At 57.7% G+C, this 21299-nt stretch overlaps 2 protein-coding genes across 2 annotated transcripts; both read left to right on the top strand.

Annotated features, from left to right (window-relative positions):
• The first annotated feature begins 3518 nt into the window (after positions 1–3518).
• On the top strand, positions 3519–7403 carry SBK3 (SH3 domain binding kinase family member 3). The gene is made up of 4 exons (XM_057710932.1): positions 3519–3563; positions 4119–4269; positions 4804–5006; positions 6291–7403. Exons 1-4 carry the CDS (start codon positions 3519–3521, stop codon positions 6978–6980), a joined length of 1089 nt encoding a protein of 362 aa, XP_057566915.1. The 3' UTR covers positions 6981–7403.
• Positions 7404–9931: 2528 nt separating this feature from the next.
• On the top strand, positions 9932–13630 carry SBK2 (SH3 domain binding kinase family member 2). Its single transcript, XM_057710931.1, has 3 exons — positions 9932–10184; positions 12452–12654; positions 13031–13630. Exons 1-3 carry the CDS (start codon positions 9932–9934, stop codon positions 13628–13630), a joined length of 1056 nt encoding a protein of 351 aa, XP_057566914.1.
• Positions 13631–21299: the final 7669 nt, after the last annotated feature.

The raw sequence follows: 21299 nt of genomic DNA, 5'->3' as shown, positions 1-21299 counted from the left end.
GAGATTCCTGGATGCGTGATAAAGCCCCCAGAACAGTACCTGGCCCGTTGCAACTGCCATCAGCCTCTTTGTTGATAGCAATCATATCATTAAGCAGTCGCTCTGTTCTAGGTGCTACGTTTAGTATTTTCATCCATTAGTTTCTTTAACAGTATCTATTCAGTGTATGTAGGAAGAAAGCCCCCTGCCCAGAGGCAACGGAGAGAAAATAACATGAGTGTGGTACACACAGGAAGGAGGGCAGCCCGGTCTTCACCATGTACCCGGATAACTGCTCACGGGCCAAGATTTGCAAGACTCGTTTGTCATCTTAGTCTTTCCAGACAAAACACATCGATTTAAGGTTACAGCTTTTCTTTTTCTTTTTATCTCTTTTTTTTTGGCCCAAGGATGGGGGTGGGGCAGGTGAGTAATCAACGGCAAAACCTTTTTTTTTTTTTTTTTTGGCCACACTGTGCACCTTCCGGGATCCTAGTTCCCAGGCCAGGAACCCCAGGCCCTCGGCAGTGAGAGCACCCAGCCCTAACCACTGGACCGCCAGGGAATTCCCCAGCTGCACAACCTTTGCAGTGCGGTTAATTCTTTATGTGATCTTTCAGCATACATTTTATTTGGAAAACTATATAAAGTATGTAAATAGTATATACTAGATATATACTAGGTATAAGATATATGGTAGTATATAGTATATATAATACATAACATATTTATATATAAGATAATTTACTGTTGTATTAGACACAATCATGTATTATAAATGTATACCATGTTACAAATGTTAAAGAACAACACTGGGTAGGATGAGCGATTGCTCCCATCTCCTAAGGAGGAAACTGAGGCACGGAGGCAGATGGACCCTTGGCTGGGGGACAGAGGCAGGAGAAGGTCACAGGAGGAGCCCTTGGGGGCTGGAGAGCAGCAGACCCAGGAGGGGGAGGCAGGAGGTCCAGAGGTCAGCTTTAACCAGGGGTTTGTGCGCCTCGGGGCCAGGGCTGGAGCCTCCCCCACCAGCACACCTGCCTCTCCAGGTCACTCGGGGTGACCCCGCAGGGCAGTGTTGCTAAATGGGGAGGTGCAAAGCTCCCCGGATCATCAGGGAGCCTCTGGGGGGGCTGGGGGGGGCTGGAGGCCTGCGGCACCCCCTCTCACCCTCCCCTTGAAGGACCCAGGTGGCCAGCTCTGCAGCCTGACCTTTCAGTTCCAGCCCAGCAGCTGCCCTGCACCCAGCAGCGCCAGGCCCCCAGGGGAGGGACTCAGCTCCAGCCTGCACCGCGTGGGGAGGGGCCGAGGGCAGCCTCGGGTCCCCAGACCGTCGAGGATCCCGGCTCTGCCTCTCACTGTCTGTGGGCCAGTACCTCTGCTGCTCCAGGGCTCAGTTTCCCCATCGCTAAATTGGAAGCCCTCGTTCTACTCCTCTAAGCCTTTGTAGGGAGGAGGCCACAAAGTCTTGAATGAATTAGAAAAAAAAAAAAAGTCAGGCCGTGACACCTGGTAAGCATTGAATGAAGAATCATCACTGCAGTATTTAATTTTGGTTTTAGTGTTTGAATAGGTAATATGCTGTGGGGGAAATTCAAATAATACAAAAGGCAGAGTGATCAAAACTTCCTCCAGAGGAATGTGTCGATATTGATGACTGACTCAACTAAAGCAGAAATAGAAAACTGGGAAAACTGGCAGACAAAGAATATAGACTATCAGCTTATTTTAAGGAATTATCGTTAGTGCCGTTCGATGTGATTGATAAAAGTTTTGCAGCTGAGCTTGAAATTTTCCTTCCTTTGATGGAAAGGTAAACCTGAGCATTGGGGCACAATTTCTCATGTCTGTAGTTTATTTGATCACTTTTAGCTTTTAATGAGGGAAAATTTCCAGCCAAAGCAAAAATAAAGAGTAAAGGAACTTCCTTGTTCTCAGCCACACGCGTGCTGTTGTTGTCTTCAAATCCCTACCCTCACTCAGCCCGTGATTTTCGGCTGCTGGAGTATTTGAAACCAAACACCAGGCAGCGTATCATTTCGCCCAGTAGGCTTCAATTTATCTTAAAATACTTGATCCCCCCCCAAAAAAAAAAGAGAGAAAGCGAGTATGGTAAAAAGTAACACTTGTGAAGTCTGATCAGTGGAGTGGAGGGTGTTCCCTGTGCTTTTCCTTCCACTGTTCTGTGCTTGCAACTTTCCACAAACCTCGAAAAGTCAAAGAGCAAAGGAAGCTCAGCCTCTGTCCCATGCACCAGCCCCCCCGGGCCCCGCCCAGGTTCCCAGGGCCAACGCAGGAGCCAGTTTCCTGGGGATCCTTCCAGAGGCCCAGCGACTGTTCTAGTTTTATTAATAGCAGGTTGTAGTAGTAGTGGAAATCCAACGGGGCAGGCGTCCGGGCTGAGTCACACAGGCCTGGCCCAGGTCACTCCACACCTCCTCCCCTCTGACCCCATGTCAGCCGATCGCTGCTCAGAGCCTCAGTTTCCTGCTCTGTAAACTGGGGATAAATCCCCACCCTTTTGGGTGACTGGGAGGATCCAGGGTAAAGGCCCAGCTTGGCTGAGCTGAGTACCTGAAAGAAGACTTTTCCCGAGTCTCTCTCAGCTATTAAGAGCTCCTGGATCTGAGGGAGGAGGGGCTGGGGGCCTGGAATCCTAGTCTGGGGGAGGAGGGGCTGGGGGCCGGGACCCCTGGGTCTGGGGGAGGAGGGGCTGGGGGCCGGGACCCCTGGTGCGACTGGGGAGGGCTGGGGGTGGGAACTCTTGGTATTAAGGCGCTTTGGGAGTGGTCTCCCTGGTTCCTGGAGGCCCGTGGAGGCAGGCGGACGCACAGAGCCCTGGGTCTCCCATCCCGGGTAAGCTGTATGAAGGGGCCGGTCTCCCCTTTGCCCGCTGCCCTCGTGCCCAGCCCTTGGGGGTTCACAATGTGTCTTGTCCCCTCTGTCCTGGGACCAGAGCCCAGAGTCGGAGCTGGTCTAAGTTTGGAAGGGGGAGGGAGGGGGGCAGCAGGTCGGAGGGGGTGAGGGAGGGGCGGGGGGGACAGGATGTCTCTGAGCTGTCACACACACCCCTGTCCTGGGCCCAGAGACAGGGAGGGACAAAAGGCTCCAAGAGAGAGTCAGAAACAAAGACAGGAGGGAGACGGAGAGACACTGGGGAGAGCAGACCAGCGCGTGGCACAAAGTGCAGACACCCTGAAAGACAGACAGACAGACAGCAGCCACAGTGGGAAGAGTGTGGGGACAGGATCGAGGGGCTGGGGACCAACAGACAGGGCGGGGAGACCCACCCTGAGTCCACCCCGTGAGCTGGGTGCTAGAAAGAGGGCAAGACAGACAGGGAGGTGTGGAGAGGGGACAGGCAGGCAGGGGAGTCTCTAGACGCAGACACAGAGGGACGCGGAGGCAGACCCTTCAGACGGGCTCCCAGGCCTTGGTTCTGCCCAGGGGCACAGTGGGCTCCGTAGGCAGGTAGTTGTCCGGGGAGCCCAGACCAAGGGTGCTTGCCCGAGGGCCAGCTGACACCAGGTGACCCTGAGATGGCACTCAGGGACCCCGAGAAGCAGGCGGATGGGGACCCGGAGGTGAGAGACGGGAGACAAGGGAGGGAGAGACAGAGACAGAGAGACAGAGAGAGATGCAGGAGATGGAGAGGGTCGCGGGCAGATGCAGAGATAAACACAGAGAGAAACGGAAGAGACAGGGAAACAGAGAAACATCAAAGGCCCAGAAGAACGTAAGCGGAGGACACACAGCAAGACCGACGCCCCCAGGGAAATGCACTCAGAAACAAAGAACAGGAAACCCAGGAAGAGAGGAGGGTGGAGAGAGAGACGGTGGAGTCAGGGGTGGTGTGGGCTGAGGAGGCGGCGCCCCGTGGGGCCGGGGGCTTGTGGGGGCTCCCACAGATGGCAGTGGGCAGGGTCACGGAGATGATCACCCATAACCCCGCCAGGACACAAAAACAGGTGGCCCGAGGCCGGGTGAGTCACTGTGACTCATCCTCCTCTCTGGGGACAGTGACCCCGTTCCCCCAGCCCCCCGTCTCAGCCAGGGGCTGGGCCTCCCATCCCCCCCCCCCCACTGCTCTCGGAGGGCCCCAGACTCACCGCCTCCTCACCTCTGTCCGTCTCCTGCAGGAGGACACAGCCACGGCCCTCCAGAGGCTCGTGGAGCTGACGGCCACCAGGGTGACCCCAGTGAGGACTCTGCGTGTCCAGTATCGCCTCATCCAAAAGCTGGGCTCCGGCTCCTACGGCCACGTGCTCCTTGCCCGGCCTCGCCAAGGGGGTGAGTTTGGCCACCGAAGGGCGCACTCCAGGATGTCCCCCTAATAGGGTTCTCAGAAGCCACTGAGACAGGGAGCATCTTTGAGGAGCTGATGAGGCCTCTTCTTGATGGGGTCTCAGAAAGTTAAGAGCTCTGTGATCTTCCAAGAAACGGAGCTCACCCAGAGAGGGTGAGAGACTTGCCTGAGGTCACACAGCGAGGCAGGAGCACGGCTTGGATTGAAATTCAAGTCGCCATGTCCCCTACTTTATGTGAGAGGAAACTGAGGTCCAGAGAGGGTAAGGCAGTCGTGCAAGACCACACAGCACTCTGTGGCAGAGCAGAAAGAGTCCTCAGGGAAGGTCTCCTCCAACCCCCACTTCGCAGACGGAGAAACGGAGAAACGCAAGGCACGGAGAGGTCAGACACTGTGCCCCACCCCTCTTGTTTTATGCATAAGACATCTGAGGCTCAGAGAGGTTGAGTGGCTTGCCTAGGGCCCCACAGCAAGATCCGAGCACCCTGAGTTCCCTCCTGCCCCTACCTCCCCGGCAGGTCCGGCTGTGGCTCTGAAGCTCTTACCTCGGGACTCGGTCCTGAGAACCACCTTCCTGAGAGAGTTCTGTGTGGGCCGCTGTGTCTCATCACATCCAGGCCTGCTCCAGACTCTGGCGGGACCCCTGGAGACCCCCCGACACTTCGCCTTTGCCCAGGAGTATGCGCCCTGTGGGGATCTCAGCGGGATGCTGCAGGAACGGGTGAGGCAGGCAGGCAGGGGCAGCGGCTGGACTGCTTAGCCCAGGTCTGACTTTGTCCCTCCCCCAATCCTGTCTCCAAAGCTTACCCGCCAAAGCAGTGCACAAACTAGCTCTGCCCTAAGCCCTCAAACCACCTCCTTATTTCTAATTCTCAATGCAATTCCACGACTAACCCCAACACTAATCCACCCAGCTGCTTGCCTGGACAGGGAGCTGGGATCGGGATTGAGGATGGATCAGGTCTCACGAGGGGGTAGGGATGGAGACAGAGATGGGATTTTAATTGGCATTGGGATTGGGGATGGGTGTGGGTGGAGTTGGGTGAGTTGAGTTTAGGGTTGATTATAGATTGGTCACGGGTTTGGAGGGGAGCATGGATGGTTGAGGATGTATACGTAGATTGAGTTGGAGAAGGGCTGAATGAAGTTCTCTCTAGAAAGACCAGGTCAGGACTGAATCCATGATATTCTGGGGGTACCTGAGTTTGAAGTTAGGGTGGGGCCATCTTTAAAAACAGACTTTGGATTTGAGATAAGGTTGGGGATAAACAGAAGGAAAGAAGCAAGGGAGGGAGAGAAGGAGGGAAAGAATGGGATGGATGGATGGATGGATGGATGGATGGATGGATGGATGGATGGATGGAAAGACTGGTGGATGGATGAATGGATGGATGTTTGGATGGATTGAAGGACAGAGGGATGAATGGATGGATGTTGAATATTAAATAACTAGACAAATTATTGAATTGCTGACCAGTTTCTGGAGTGGATATTGAGTGGAAACCCTGCTGTGTAGACTGTTGGATGGGTGACTGGTTTGATGGATGGATTGCTGTCTTGTTGCCTGGCTAGCTGCATGGATAGATCTATTAATCAACTGAGGAAATAAACTGTGGGACTTTAGAACTGGGTCTGAGTTAGAGATGGGACCTAAGTTAGTATGGGACTAACCACGGGATTAAGTGTGGGGTCTGGATTTTCACTGGAGATCTGGGTGATCAGTTTAGAGGAGACAAGAAATGTAAGGAGTGAGTTTGAGTGTTAGGACAAAGTCTGATGGAAGTTAAAGAGCTTCTGGTCAGATTTGGGGTTCCAGTGAGAACATCTGGGGTACATATGCGGGGTCGACTTGCAGTTGAGGATGATCTGGAGGTGTGGGGGGTGTTTGGGGGGCATCAGAGGTCGCCAGTGGTCTGGGGATTTGGATTCTTGAGCCACAAGAAGCAACATAAAGAAGAAAGCAAGGCAGCCTGACCTTCATCCTCTCCCTCTGACCCCCCCGCAGGGCCTCCCAGAGCTGCTGGTGAAGCGGGTGGTGGCCCAGCTGGCTGGAGCCCTGGACTTCCTCCACAGCCGGGGGCTGGTCCACGCGGACGTCAAGCCAGACAACGTGCTGGTCTTTGACCCTGTCTGCAGCCGTGTGGCCCTGGGTGACCTGGGTCTGACCCGGCCTGAGGGCAGTCCAACCCCTGCCCCCCCAGGGCCACTGCCCTCCGCCCCACCCGAGCTCTGCCTCCTGCTACCCCCTGCCACCCTGCCACTGCGCCCAGCAGTGGACTCCTGGGGGCTGGGGGTGCTTCTCTTCTGCGCGGCCACTGCCTGTTTCCCTTGGGACGTGGCGCTGGCCCCTGACCCCGAGTTCGAGGCCTTTGCTGGCTGGATGACCAGCAGGCCCCAGCCGCCTCAACCACCCCCTCCTTGGGACCAGTTCGCGCCCCCGGCTCTGGCACTGCTCCAGGGGCTTCTGGACCTGAATCATGAGACCAGAAGCGCCCCACTGGCTGTCCTGGATTTCCTGGGGGATGACTGGGGGTTAAAGGGGAACAAAGAGAGACCTGGGGGCTTGGGGAATACGTCCAGCGAAGATAGGGAGGGGGAGGAGGAGGGGGGAGCAAGCCTGGAAGAGTGGTCCGAGGAGGAGGAGGACCATGACAAAGGTGGCGGGAGGATGGGGACAGATGGGGGAGAGCCCTGACCAGGTGCCTGGGACAGGTGGCTGGAGCCTGGGCCAACGGCCCCTCCCCCAGCCCCCATGGCCACCTGGATGGAGAGACAGCTGCTTCCGGGAGGACAGAGATGGAACACATTACATCTCTCCCAGCTGAAGGCTGGACTTAGGTTCACAATTCCCCTCTCAACTGAGGTCCTGGGAGTCCCGAACCCCCAGTACCTCCTCCCTCAGACCTAGGGGTCCAAAGCCCGACCTCTCCTTCAGACCCAGGAATTCAGACCCCCAACTCCTCCTCCCTCAGACCCAGTGGTCTTAGCCCCCTTCTCTCTCAAGGACCCTTCCTTTCCCTTCTGTCCAGGACATGTCTTCTTGAAGGAAGGTTCTATTACCCCTGTAGATGCATTTCTGCCCTGTGGGGACACGTTGGGTGTTTATGGACTTCTGATATGGTCACTCCTCTCCTCTAAGACCTTAGGTGACTCCCACTGGCCATGGCACCAGATCTAGGCTTTCCAGATCCAACACCATGGAAACCTCTCCTTCCACCTCTCCCACTTCCCTGGGCTCTGGGTGACGTCAGGGAGTCATTCATCCTTTCCGGACCTAAGCTGACACACACACGCACACTCTCCTGCCTGCAGACATTTGCACACCCTGTGCTCTCCCCTGAGAATGCCTTTTTCCCAACTCCAGGCCTCCAGAAAGTAGACCCCGCCCCGGGGGCTACTCCGGCTCGTCCAGAACTTGAAGCCCAGTGATCTGTGCCTCCTTTTGCATCTCCCCTCTCAGGCCGTCCAGGATGGACTTGGTCTTTTTCACCTGTACATCCTTTTGGGTTCTGCCCCCGCATGGCGAGCCTCCCGGGCCAGCTCCCTGAGACCACGCACACCGTGGTGTGCGAGGTCCCGTCCACGCCGAGGGCCAGCCCGATGCCCCCCCATCCCAGCACACAGCCCCCTAGCTTGGGAAGCTTCCCGCCCGCAGGGCAGGGGCTGCCTGGATCTGATGCCACGTCCCCCGCCCACAGCACACGCACCGGGACCTGCTTCCTTCCTGGGAACCCGGCCTGCGTGCTGTCTAGATTTAAAAACCTGAGTTCACGCCATACAACGGGGCGTCCTGGGACACATAAAGGTGGTTGGTGGACATGGGAAGCGTTTAGGGTCTGACTGATGGTTCATGTCTGCGTTTGGACAAAGGCACGGATGGCTGGGTAAGGGATTCCCCTGGCGGGGAGCTGGGTGAGGGGACGTGGGAGCTCAACGCAGCTGTCCTGTACGTCCGGAACGGATTCTGAAATAAAAAGTGAACCTAAAAAGAATCGAGTGAATGCACGTCGGTGATCGCGCGCTAAACCTGACGGGGTGGGAGCAGCCCTCCAGCCCCCCTGCCCCCCCTCCTCCTTCAGCCCTGGGGATCCCCGCCTGCACCCCACCCCCCACATCTGACGTCTGCGGTTTCAGAACGGGGCCGCCCCTCCCTTCTCTCCCCCCCCTCAGGGCCCTGACTTCCCAGCTGCTGCCCCACCTGCTCCCCTCCGCCCCCAGTCTGAGGTCACGTCTCACGGCATCATTCTGGAATCTTGTTGTCTCATCCTTTCCCCACACGGGACCCCAGTGTCTCCTCCCCTGGACACCCCTCACCAAACACTTGTGTCTGACCTGTCAGTGGGGCACGGATGGGGCAGCTGAATGGGGTCAAGGCAGGGGAAAGCTGGAGAAATGACTTCACCCTCTATAGGAGGCCTGGACCCCTGGGTCTGAGGGAGGAGGGGTGGGGGCCCGGACCCCTGGGTCTGAGGGAGGAGGGGCCGGGGGCCCGGACCCCTGGGTCTGAGGGAGGAGGGCTGGGGGTCTGGACCCCTGGGTCTGAGGGAGGAGGGATGGGGGCCGGGACCCCTGGGTCTGAGGGAGGAGGAGCCGGGGGCCCGGACCCCTGGGTCTGAGGGAGGAGGGGCTGGGGTCTGGTCTGAGGGAGGAGGGCTGGGCTCCTGGGCTGGGACGTCTGTCCGCTGGAGCCAGTTCTGGGAGACAACGCACGGTGTCGCTCTGCCCCTAGTGAGGTGGGAGGGGCGAGGCCTGGGGCGGGGCTACGACCCCCTAGGTGGGGGCGGGGTCTTGCTGCAGGGCAGGCCTCTGCTGGCACCGGCTCTAAGTGCTGGGCACTGACCACAGCGGGCAGCCGAAGGGTCAAGCAAGCCTTGGAGAAGGTGAGGTCTGGAGGCTGGAGCCTGGGTCAGGAGGCGGTAAGGGTCAAACGGCCTGAGGTGGGCAGTGCCTGAGAGTGGAGCTACGCAGGTGGTCAGAGTCCTGGGTCCTCAGAGGACCAGGGGCTCGTTGCAGAGCTTGAGACAGTAGAGTGGTTGAGTGTCAGGGACACAGAGTCCGGGGCTGGGGGGGTCCCAAGATGTGCGAGTTGTATGAGGTCCTGGGAGAGGGGTCGGCTGGATGTCGGGCCTCCTGGATCGGCGGGAGGTGGGGCTGGGGCTGTGAGACCCCACCTGAGGGCCTGGCGACGCGGCGAGCAATCCCAAGTGCTTGCGCCCACCCAGGACCCGGTGCGCGCAGCCCGCCCTCCGCAGGCCCTGGGGGCAGAGAGCACCTGTTTGCTCCTAGGAGACTGAGGCTGCTCATCCACCCCCAGGGCCCAAGTCTGTTTGCTTTGGAAACAAGGTGGGGGGGTGTCTCGAGTTATCTGGTTCATCTTTCATCCTCAGGCCATCAGGTGGCGCAGGGATGTGGGGGCGGGGCAAGGGACAGCGTGGCCTCAGGCTTGACCTCACCCCAACCAGCCACGGGTCTCCCGGCTCCACAGACGCCTCGGATAACGAGGGAAACTGAGTCACCACGGCCCGAGCCCGGGAGCGTCCACCCTCCTCCTCAGACCCAGGAGTCCAGGACCCGAGCCCCTCCTCCCTTGGCCCCTGCTCTGGCAGGACCTGAGTCCCGGGCACCCTCTCTTCGGCCCTTGCAGAGATGCGCGGGAAACCGTCAGAGGAGAAACAGGTGGAGATGGGGGCTGCGGAGAACGGCACTGAGGAGGACCTGGGGGGCCTCACGGCAGAGGAGCTGCGGCAGGGCCAGGAGGCGGCCCTGACGCTGGAGGACATGATGGCGCTGAGCGCCCAGACCCTGGTCCGAGCCGAGGTGGACGAGCTCTACCAGCAAGTGCGTCCCCTGGGCCAGGGCCGCTTTGGCCGGGTCCTGCTGGTCACCCACCGTCAGAAAGGTACTGGGGCCCGGGAACAGAGGCGGCGGGCAGGGGTGTGGGCCCAGGCGGAAGCTGGCCGAGGCTGGGGAGTCTGTAAACCTCAATCCCATCCTGCCTCTGCCCCTTCCAGGCTGTGTGTTCTTGGTAAGTCTCCTACCCTCTCTGAACCTCAGCCTCCTCCTCTGAACATGGGGGTGACGATTCCTTCTCTGAGAGAACTGTGATTCTCCGGGGAGATGTCCGTGGCTCTAGTTGCTGGGGACAGCGGGGAGGAACACAGAGCCCCCCCCCACCCCGTGGCCCTCGCATGTGGCCGGCTTCGTGGTCACTGTGGGGGCGATGCCGAGCTGAGCCGCCTGCCAGGCGTTAGCAAGGCCCGCACACGGTGGGTGTGCAGGACCCGCTCCCCACCCCGATCCGGTCACCACCTTCTAAGGAGACTGGGGGGCTCTGCCCTGTCCAGCCCCGGAGCTAAGCCAGCCCGGCCTTCAGGGAGCTCCCAGCACGCATGGGGAGAGGGTGTGTTAGTTTCCTGTGGTTGTCATAACACAGTGCCACAGGCTGGGGGGCTCACAGGTCTGGAGGCGGGCCTCGGAGATCAAAGGGCCGGCATGGCTGGTTTCTCCTGAGGCCTCTCTCCTTGGGTCGCAGACGTCCATCTTCTCCCTGCATCCTCACACCGTCTCCTCTGTGTGCACGTCTGTATCCAAATTTCCTTCTCTTATAAGGACACCAGTCATACAGGACTAAGGACCACCCAAATGATCTCATTTTACCTCTTTTGAGACCCTATCTCCAGGGAACTCCCTGGCAGTTCAGTGGTTAGGAATCTGTGCTTTCATTGCTGTGGGCCTGGGTTCAATGCCTGGTTGGGGAGCTAAGATCCCGCAAGCCCACGCCGTGTGGCTTGGCCAAAAAACAAAACAAAAACCCTATCTCCAAATACAGTCATATTCCGTGACGCTGAGGGTGAGAACTTTAGCATATGAATTTTGCGGGGGCACGTCGGTGGGGTGAGGACACAAGTCAGCCCATGACAGAGAAAGATGCAAAGAGATGCAGACCTGGGTCGTCACAGAACTTGGAGGCATGAGCTGAGCGATGAGGGGGAGCAGAGGCTTTGTAAGGGCCTCGCCCACCTGTGCTTCCTGTGACGCGCACCTTGAGGCCTGCAGGATGCCCTCCCCCCGGGGCTGGGCGGTGCCGGGGCATGGAGTTGTAGCTGCCCCTGAGAGGCTCACGGCACGGTGGGGAGAACAGATCCTCAAACTTGAAGGCGGCATGTGCTCGACGGTGGGAACTCAGGGCGTTGCCCACGCACAGAATGGACACTGCTGCACCCAGCTGGGGAAGGGGAGGAGAATGGTTAGCATTTTAGGTAAGGACACGACCTGCCCCCATCACACATGGCCTCTTGGTGGGCAAGGTTGGGCCCTGGCAGCTGGTGACTCAAAAGTAGAAGAAATCATATGATATTTGCTTTTCTGTGTCTGACTGACTTCACTTAGTATGATCATCTCTAGGTCCATCTACGTTGCTGCAAATGGCATCATTTCATTCTTTTTTATGGCTGAGTAACATTCCATTGTGTGTATACACACACTCCCCCCCCATATCTTTATCGATTCATCCATCTGTTGATGGACATTTAGGTTGCTTCCATGTCTTGGCTGTTACAAATAGTGCTGCTATATATATTGGGGTGCATGTATCTTTTCGAATTAGAGTTCTCTCCTGGTATATATGCCTAGGAGTGGGACTGCAGGATCATATGGTAACTCTGTTTTTAGTTTTTTAAGGACCGTAATGGAAAAGGAAAAAAAATAAAGAAATCTGAAGAAACCAGAGTTTCTGCCCTCTGGGAGCTTACATTCTAGGAAGTTGTTTCTGCGTGTGGTAAAATTCACAATAATTCCTTAGTGGGGCCTAATACCCAGTACAGGGTGTCTTTTCCCCCAGTTGCCGCAAACATGGCTTTCTGGCATGGGTTTGCTGGAACAAGGGGCCCAATAAGGTCTCTGGAGGTTCCAAGTTCAGTTTTCATGATACCGTCCTGCTTGCTCCAAGACAGCAGAGTAGAAACTCACTAAATGCTGTCATCACCACCACCACCACCACCACCACAGGTGGCGTTTCGGTGGCCACGCTATTTTACGGCAGGCCTGGCAGGGGGCAGGAGTTGGAGGAGGCGGTGGGGGGGGGCACATGGGAGGCAGTGCAGGCCGAGGGGCAGCAGGGCTGGCCCTAGGCACGTGCACCTCCCACCCCCGCCCCTGCTCCCCCAGGCACAGCCCTGGCCCTGAAGCAGCTCCCGAAGGCCTCCACCACCCTCCGCGGCTTCCTGTACGAGTTCTGTGTGGGCCTCTCCCTGGGCTCGCACTCGGCCATCGTGGAGGCCTACGGCATTGGCGTGGAGTCCGCCGACTCCTACAGCTTCCTGACCGAGCCTGTCCTGCACGGGGACCTCATCGCCCTCATCCAGCCCAAGGTGGGTCGGCCTCCCAGGGCTCAGGGGTCTCACGTGGACATCCCTGCCCAACCCGGGCCTCAGGAATCACTTTCACTGCGTCGTGACTCAGGTAGCCCTGCAGAGGCCCCACTGGGCCCGCAGGTCTCGTGGAACCGTGAGGCCTCTGTGGAGTTCCCGGCCGCCACAGAGCCAACACTGCACCCTACTGAGGTTCACCGAGCCTCACGGGCTCACGCCAGGCCCCGCCGGGCTCACATAAGGCCTCACCAGGGCCAACCTATTTGAGGTCCTCCGCCCCACGGGCCCGCTCCCTGGGGCCGAGGACAAGCGCTACGGCTCCGTTGCCTTCTGGCCGGCCGGGCAGGCGGTGGACCCTGACGCCTGTCCCCCACAGGTGGGCCTTCCGCAGCCGGCAGCCCAGCGCTGTGTGGCCCAGCTGGCCTCGGCCCTGGAGCACATCCACTCCCTCGGCCTGGTGTACCGGGACCTCAAGCCGGAGAACGTCCTGGTGTGCGACCCAGCCTGCCGGAGGGTCAAGCTGACCGACTTCGGCCACACGCGGCCCCGCGGGACCCTGCTGCGCCTGGCCGGGCCGCCCATCCCCTACACGGCCCCCGAGCTCTGCGGCCCGCCGCCCCTCCCCGAGGGCCTGCCCATCCAGCCCGCCCTGGACGCGTGGGCGCTGGGCGTGCTGCTCTTCTGCCTTCTCACTGGCTACTTCCCCTGGGACCAGCCCCTGGCCGAGGCCGACCCCTTCTACGAGGACTTCGTCATCTGGCAGGCCTCGGGCCAGCCCCGGGACCGTCCTCGGCCCTGGTTCGGCCTGACGCCCGTGGCGGACACTCTCCTGTGGGGCCTGCTGGACCCTCACCCCCGAAGGAGGAGCCCCGTGAGCTCCGTCCGGGACTACCTGGGCCAGCCCTGGCGGCAGCGGGAGGGGGAGGCTGAGGAGGTGCCCCAGGCGGACGAAGGGGATGAGGGGGACCTGGCGTGAGACGGGCGGGGGCGGCCTGGGCCCAGCCCCGCCTGGGGAGGCTCCGGAAGGGAACCCGCGCCCCCATCCTGCCATCTCCCCCTCACTCACGGGTGGCTGTGGCTGCTCTGCTGTCGGCTGGTCTCTGTCTCATGACTTCCCCCCTTCTGTCCTTATTTCCCACGTTGGCCGTCTGTCTGCTGCCGTGGTGGCGGGGGGTCCCCGAGAACACCCCCGTGTCTGCCCACACCCGCTCCATCTTCCCCTGGCCTTGGCACCCGCTTCGCCTCCCGCCAACCTCACTGAGCCAGGCCGCCCCCCACCACACGGCACTCCCAGCCCCCTACACTGCTCTGCTTTCCCTTCCTCTGTGACACTCCCGCCCTTCCAGGCGTCGGGTCTATGTATTCGTCATGGGTATTCTGTGTGTCCTGCTGGAACGCGGGCTCCCAGAGGCCCGGGATCTCAGCCTGTCCTGCTCTCCGCTGGATCCCACGTAGCAGGGCTGCCCTGCCCCGTGCAGGTGGCCCACAGGTGCCTGTTGAGTAGACGGGCCCACCTGGGTCCGCACCACCTCCCTCCGCGTACGCCTGTCTTCCTGCCCTCGTCTTCTGTGTCTTGCCAGCTTCCACTCCCTGCCCAACTCCCTCTGCCCCCTTTCTTCCTTCCCACGTGCTGTGCCCACGCCCCCTTGGTAACGTGATTTGTCTTCTTTCCCTCCCCAAATGCTTGCTGCAAATAAAGTCCATCTGGCACTTAGGTCCCTGTGATACTGTCGGTCTGTCAGCCTGGGAAAGAGAAGGCCGGCGTGTGTGCATGTGTGTGCGCGTATGCACACCCTGGAGCGTGGAGGAGAGCCAGAGACAGAGAAGGAGGAAGGGAGAGAGAGACAGAGGAAAAGAGAGACACAGAGAGGCAGAAAGAATGGCAGACGGTGGTCCCACGGGGCGGTCCTGCAAGATGCTGGCTCCGCATGTGCATTTGTGAGTGTGCCTGGAAGTGAGTGGGTCGGCCTTGTTTGCACGTACTCTGCACAGATGTGTGTGAGAAGGAGAGGGTTAAACACGAGAGCTGGGCAGGGTCTGGCTGCCTGTAGGTGGGTAGGAACTTGTGTGTGTATTTCTGGGTCCATGAGCATCTGAGCTCATGCGTGTGTGCAAATAATGGTGTGTGTGTGGGGGGAGACATGAGGCTTTGACTGTGTCTCACCCTATGAGGGTGACGCGAGTGTGTGGGTGTCGTGCATCTACGAGCATCGGCGCCCGTAACCGTGTGGCCGTGCGTGTGAGGGCAGAGAATGGAAGTGAGTGCCTCTCACGGTGCGCAGTCGCTGGCTCCACATTTGTGTGTCTGTGAAGCCTTGAGCCTGCGTGTGGTGTGGGGTGTGTGTGTGTGTGTGTGTGTGGTGGGGTGTGCTGTGTGTGGGGGGTGGGGGGGGTGCATGTGTGTGTGCATGTGTGTGTGTGTGTCTGTGTGTGTGTAGCAGGGGGAAGATGAGGCGCAGGCGCAGCTGCCAGCCACCCCCTGGGCCCCCCTCACCTTCACACCTTCCCCCTCTCATCCCAGCCCTTCCTGGCAGCTGCTCTGTTTGCAAACACTCTCTTTTCCTCTCCGTGCCCTCCTTGGCCGCCGGCCCAGAGACAGGCTACAACTCAGGGCTGGATCATGTGTCACTCTCTCCCTGGCCCCCGCACCCCCCAGGGCCCCTGCTGTGGCCGCCAAGGTGTCGCCTGGCAGGGGGTGGGGGGGTGGGGGGCTGGAGGCAGCCTGTGTGGAAAGGCGCCCAAGGACCCTTTCAATCTAACTTCAATCCAGAGACCTGGGGACATGGGCCCCTGTCCCCGGCAATCCCGGTTAGCTTCCTGGAGTCGGGGTTGTTGGAGACAATAAGACGGTGGTGCGGTGGGGGGGGCGTCAGCAGGGCCTCCTGCAGCCTTAGCCGTGAATCTGAAATAGCCCAAGCAGTCAAGCCAAGAATGTGGCCCAAAGAAGCTGGAGGCGGCTGGGCGGGGGTGGGGCGGAGGCGGGGGCGTGGGGAGGAGTGGGGCGGGGCACCGAGGGCACTCCCCGGCGGCGGCTGGGGATTAGCTGGGCGCTGATAGCGGCCCAGGGGCAGGGCGGGAGGGAGCGCCGGGGGTGGACGCGCTGCTGCTAACCAGGCACTTCATTACAGGACTCATAACACGAAGAACCCTAACACTCTACACGAGGGGAGTCGCTCACCCCTCGGGCACCTCCCTCCGGGTGGCACGTCCTGACAGCGGCGCTGCAGGGGGTCCTTTAGGTCCTCCCCACGTCAGGGGTGGACGCAGGTGGCCCAGAGCGGCCGAGGTGCGTGCCTGAGCTCACACGGCAGGTGGCAGGTCGGGCAGAGGGAGGACTGGAATCCAGGCCAGCTCTTCGACTGTCCGAGGTCTACGCGCTTACACGGCAGGCGTGTCCTGCAGCCGTCGGGACCTGGGGGCCTGAGCACGTGGGTGCGAGTGTGACAGAGTAAGCATGAGTGAGTGTGTGGGTGTGTGTTGGAGCACCTGCATGGACAGGAAGGTCGAAAAGCTTTCAGAGCCAGGCAGTGGCCGAGGTGGGAAGACAGACAGTAACCTGTGCTGGCGAGGAGGTGGAGACGTCGGAGCCCTCCCACGGGGCGGCTGGAATGTAAAGCGCGGCGCAGCCGCTTTGGAAGACCGCCTGGCACTTCCTCAAAATATTCGTTAACTGTGGAGTTACCAGGTGGCCGGGCGATTCTGCTCCTGGGGAGGTGCCCACAGGAAATAAAAACACGCATCCACACAAACGTTCACGGCAACACTGCCCACAGCAGCCAAAGAGTGGAAGCAACACAAACGTCAAACCACTGACAAAGGTGGTCTAGGGAATTCCCTGGCGGTCCAGTAGTCAGGACTCCACGCTTTCATTGCTGAGGGTGCGGGTTCAGTCCCTGGTCAGGGAACTAAGATCCCACAAGCCACGCAGCACAGCTCCCCCCCCCCACCCAAATAAAAGAGATGTGGTCTATGCATACAGAGTATTACTCGGCCATCAAAGGGAAGGAAGTGCTGGCACACGCTACGTCACAGACGAACCTCAAAAACACGGAGCCAGTCACAGAAGACAATCTATGGTAGAATCCTGAGTATCCACAGAGGAAGAAAGATTAGCGCTTGCCAGGGGAAATGGGGAGTGACTGCTCATGGGTACAGGTTCTCTTTTTGGGGGTGGTGATGGTGGTGGAAAAGCTCTAAAATTAGATTGTGCTGAATGTTGCACAATTCTCTGAATATGTTAAAAGTCACCGATGTGTACATGTAAAAAGGCTGAATTTTGGATCAATCTAGAGATTATCATACTAAGTGAAGTAAGTCAGGGAAAGACAAATATCATATGATACCCCTTATATGTGGAATCTAAAAAAAAATGATATAAATGAATTAATGTACAAAACAGAAACAGACTCCCAGACTTAGAAAACAAACTTATGGTTCCCAAAGGGGAAGGGGGGGAAGGGATAAATTAGGAATTTGGGATTAAAATACAGACACCACTATATATAAAATGGATAAACAACAAGTTCCTACTGTACAGCACAGGGAACTATACTCACTGTCTTGTAATAACCTATAATGGAAAAGGATCTAAAAAAGAATATATATATATATATTCTAACTATATATATACATATATATACGTATAACTGAATCACTTTGCTGTATACCTGAAATTAACACATTGTAAATCAACTATATGTCAATAAAATTTTTTTAAAGGCTGAAATTGGCATGTAAATTTCATCTCAATGAGGCTGTGTAAAAAAAACCAAAACAGGCATTTCCAAGGTGAGCTTGATTGGGTTCCTTTCCTCCTCTGAGCCTCTGAGTTCACATTAAAAAGAAAAGGAAAAAGGAAAAACCCTGCCCTTTTTCTAAGATAGCTCTGAATTCGAGACCTAGTCATCACATAGGAGCTGTTCATGTCTCTCTCCATTTTACAGATGAGACCGTCAAGGCCTCTACTTTCCAAAGACCTTAAAGCTAAAAGCTGGCAGAATCTGATTCCAAAGTCTTTGGTCTTAACTCCACACTCACCCCCCCCCCACCCCCAAGTGTACCTGGGCCTGTGATCTCCAAGGAAGTTCTGGCTACACCCCAGCTGGGGAACCCCAAGCATACAAGCAGGACCAGTTATAAAATTTGTGGGTGTCCAGTACAAAATGAAAACGTGGGACTTCCCTGGTTGTCCAGTGGGTAAGACTCTGTGCTCCCAGTGCAGGGGGCCTGGGTTCGATCCCTGGCCAGGGAACTAGATCCTGCATGCCGCAACTAAGAGTCCGCATGCTGCAACAAACATCCTGCATGCTGCATCTAGGACCCGGCACAGCCAAATAAATAAATAAATATTAAAAAAAAAAAAAAAAGGAAAGAAAACGCAGGGTTTCTCGTTTAAAAAAAAAAAAGGTTTCCCCCTCCCTGCCCTCCCTGCATTTGGTACTGAATGTCATGCTCCCTGGGCACCAGGAAAATCACTGGCAGACCCTCAAGAGGTAGGGGATCACGGAGCCTGCCTGCAGGTGGACAGCCAGGGATCCAGCCGCTGGACCCTAGAAGGGAAGTGGGACTTTGCATGAGGCCCTGCTCCCAGCGCCCAGAGCACGCTTCCTTGTCCCATCGACCTCAAATCACAGAATCATCCATTGCAAAACACAAAATTAAAAATCACGATGTGCAGGACTTCCCTGGTGGTCCGGTGGTTCCAGTGCAGGGGTCAGGTTCCAGTCGGGTTCAACCCCTGGTCAGGGACCTAGATCCCATCGGCCGCACAGCGCGGCCAAAAAAGAACCCCCAAAACCACGAGGCACATCAGATCGGCTACCGGCCCCAGAGCATTCAAGCTGTGGGGCTACAGCCAACACCCTCCTTGCAGGAAAGCGTGTACCTGGGACCCAGAAGGGGGCCAGCTTTTCAAGGCCTCAGAGACTCTGTCCTCTGCATCACTTCATTTTTAGTTCTGCTTGAGGACAGACATGCAAATGACCTGGGCAGCACCCACCACCCCACCTGCACCCCCAACCCCTGACCTTGTTAAAAAGCAGATACTCATCCGGTGGGTCTGGGTGGAGCCTGAAATTCTGCTTTTCTAACCAGCTCCCAGGGAAGGTCGAGGCTTCTGATCCATGGGTGACACTTCTGAGGTGGAAGGAATTGTGAGAACATGGTTTTAGAGTATTGACCCTGCGTCCCAGCTAAATGCTCATTAATGCTAAATTTGTCTGCTTGATTCCTTGCGGTTTTCTATGTGGTCAGTCATGTCGCCTGTGGGAAACGACAGGTCTGTGTCCCCCTTTCCACCCTTTAACTGATTAAGGATGTTCCCTCTGCTCCTACTTTGCAGAGTGTGTGTGTGTGCCTGTTTGTAAACCATGAATGGGTGTTAATTTTGTCAAATGTTTTCTCTGCGTCAAGCTTGCTAGGCCTCTGCAGCTACTGTTTTGGGCTTGTTGCAAGCTGGCAGGCACAGGATCGGGCTCAGATGTCCTGTGGGAGGTGTCCAGGGTCAGGGCCAGCAGTAGGTGGGGGCTGGCCACTCACCCTGGCCACAGGCCCCGGGGCCAGATGTTTGGGCTTAGCTGCCCGGCCAAGCAGGGATAGAGTGACCGGATAATTAAACACCCGCTTCTTCAGGGCTGGCAGAAGGCGGCAGAGGGTGGAGGGACCTTGGGCCTGCGTGCCCAATAGCACCCCCAACCCTGGCTTGCGGAGGGGGGCCGGGAGCCTGAACCTTCAGTGGGGCCCTCTGGGGTGACCTGGAGCTGGGGTGCACCTGCTGCCACCTGGGAATGAAAAAGGGTACCTCCTGCTTCCAAGTCGGGGCGCCATCCTTGGAGCCCCGACTAGCCAGGACAGCAAGGGGAATGCAGGCAGAAGCCCTCCCCAGGTTACCAGTCAGCAGTTATGTAAGTCTTAGAGCTTAATGAGACCCAGGGAATGGGAATTCTCAGCGTGCTCCTTCATCTGTTGGTGGGGCAGACGGTTCACCTATCAAGACCCCCGGACACTATCCCTCCCCACCCCCAGCAGGTAACTGGACCCCGCTGGCCTTTGCAGGACTGTGGGGGCGCCAGCTCCATGACCTTCCAGGACCTCTAAGCCAGGCTCCAGTCTGGGGAGAGGGGGGAGGAGGGAATGGTTTCCTGCCTGAGGCTGCAGGAGCCAGAATAGGAGTTGGGGAGGGTCCTTCCAAGACAGCCACTAGTTTACAAGCTGAGGCCCAGAGAGAAAGCCGCCCACCTAAGGACACTCAGTGAGGGGCCGTCATGGAAGCCCTAACCTGGAACCCAGGCCAAGTCTGCAGCTGAGGAATCTGCACTGAGTTCTGAGTCCCTGCAGCTCTGTTCTGTGGCCTTAGGCAAGGGGCGTGCCCTCTCTGAGCCTTAACGCTGTTTCTGAAACGGGGGTCAAGTTCCTCCCTCAAAGGGCTATAGTGAGGGCAGGAGGTAGGGCATTAAGAGCCCACACTGTGTCGGGCACACAGAAGCACGGTTGGGAGCGGTCACGACCACTGTTGTTAACCGAGCACTTGTGCCAAGCTCTGTCCTCACCTGCACGAACTCATCTAATCCGCACAACCACCCCAGGAGGCAGGCACCACCACTATCCCCATTGTAGAGGTGGAAAAACTGAGGCTCGAGAAAGGAGATTAACTGCCAGAGTCCCACAGCCAGGACATGGCCTCGAATCCAGGATAGTCTGATTTGGGCAGGTAATATCTCATGACCAAGGGCCCTGGCTCAGACAGGCCTGGGTACCAATCATGACTCTACTACACGCTCCCTGAGTGACTTGGGGCACATGACCAGACATCTCTGTGCCTGAGGGCCCTGATCTGTAACATGGGGCTACATACAATAAGAACTAGCACATAATGAGCCCTTCTCAGAAGCCAGGCCCTGTGCTAAGCACTCCCACATTGCCTAGTCTGTCAGTTAATCACCACAGCAGCCCGGTGAGGTCGATACTGTTATTATCCCCCTTCTGGAGATGGGGAAACTCCGACCAAGAAGTTCAGTAACTGGCTCAGGGTGCTGCCCGTAAGGGCTCAAACTCAGGTATTTAGGCTCCAGAGCTCATCCCCTCCCTGCTGAGCGGTGGAAACAGAACCCTCCTCAGCGGGTGTTCATGAAGATAGAATGACATCATGCACGCAGAGTCCTCAAAACACAGCCTGACCCACAGGAGCTGCCCAGCCAATGTTAGTCATTATTATTAGTATTACACGCTCGGTCACTCAAAAGAGATTAATGGAGGGTGCACTGTGTGCGAGGCTCCGTTTCAAGAGCTGGGCATACACCTGTGAACAAGGCGGAGACGTCTGCCCTCGGGCCTCATCGTGGCCGTCACCACTGCCACCATGATTAGCACCGTCGTGAGCACCACTGCCTCCGCCACCGCGCTCGTCTCCATGACCACCCTCGCCAGCATCACCACCTCCATCGTGGTCGCCAGCACCACCACAGTGACCGTCGTCACCAGGCTCTCCATCACCATCACCTCGCCACCACGACCACCTTCACCACCACCACCACCTGCATCCCCGCCGTCACTATCCCCACGCTCATCTGCACCGTCATGATCACCACCACACGCATCACCACTGCCACCGTCATCCTCACCATCTTGCATGGTGCCTGTGGTTTTCA

This window comes from Hippopotamus amphibius, chromosome 16, assembly GCF_030028045.1.
Source record: "Hippopotamus amphibius kiboko isolate mHipAmp2 chromosome 16, mHipAmp2.hap2, whole genome shotgun sequence".
Lineage (NCBI taxonomy): Eukaryota > Metazoa > Chordata > Mammalia > Artiodactyla > Hippopotamidae > Hippopotamus > Hippopotamus amphibius.
The sequence above is the reverse complement of the archived record's forward strand: the minus strand, read 5'-3'. Positions and strand labels throughout refer to the sequence as shown.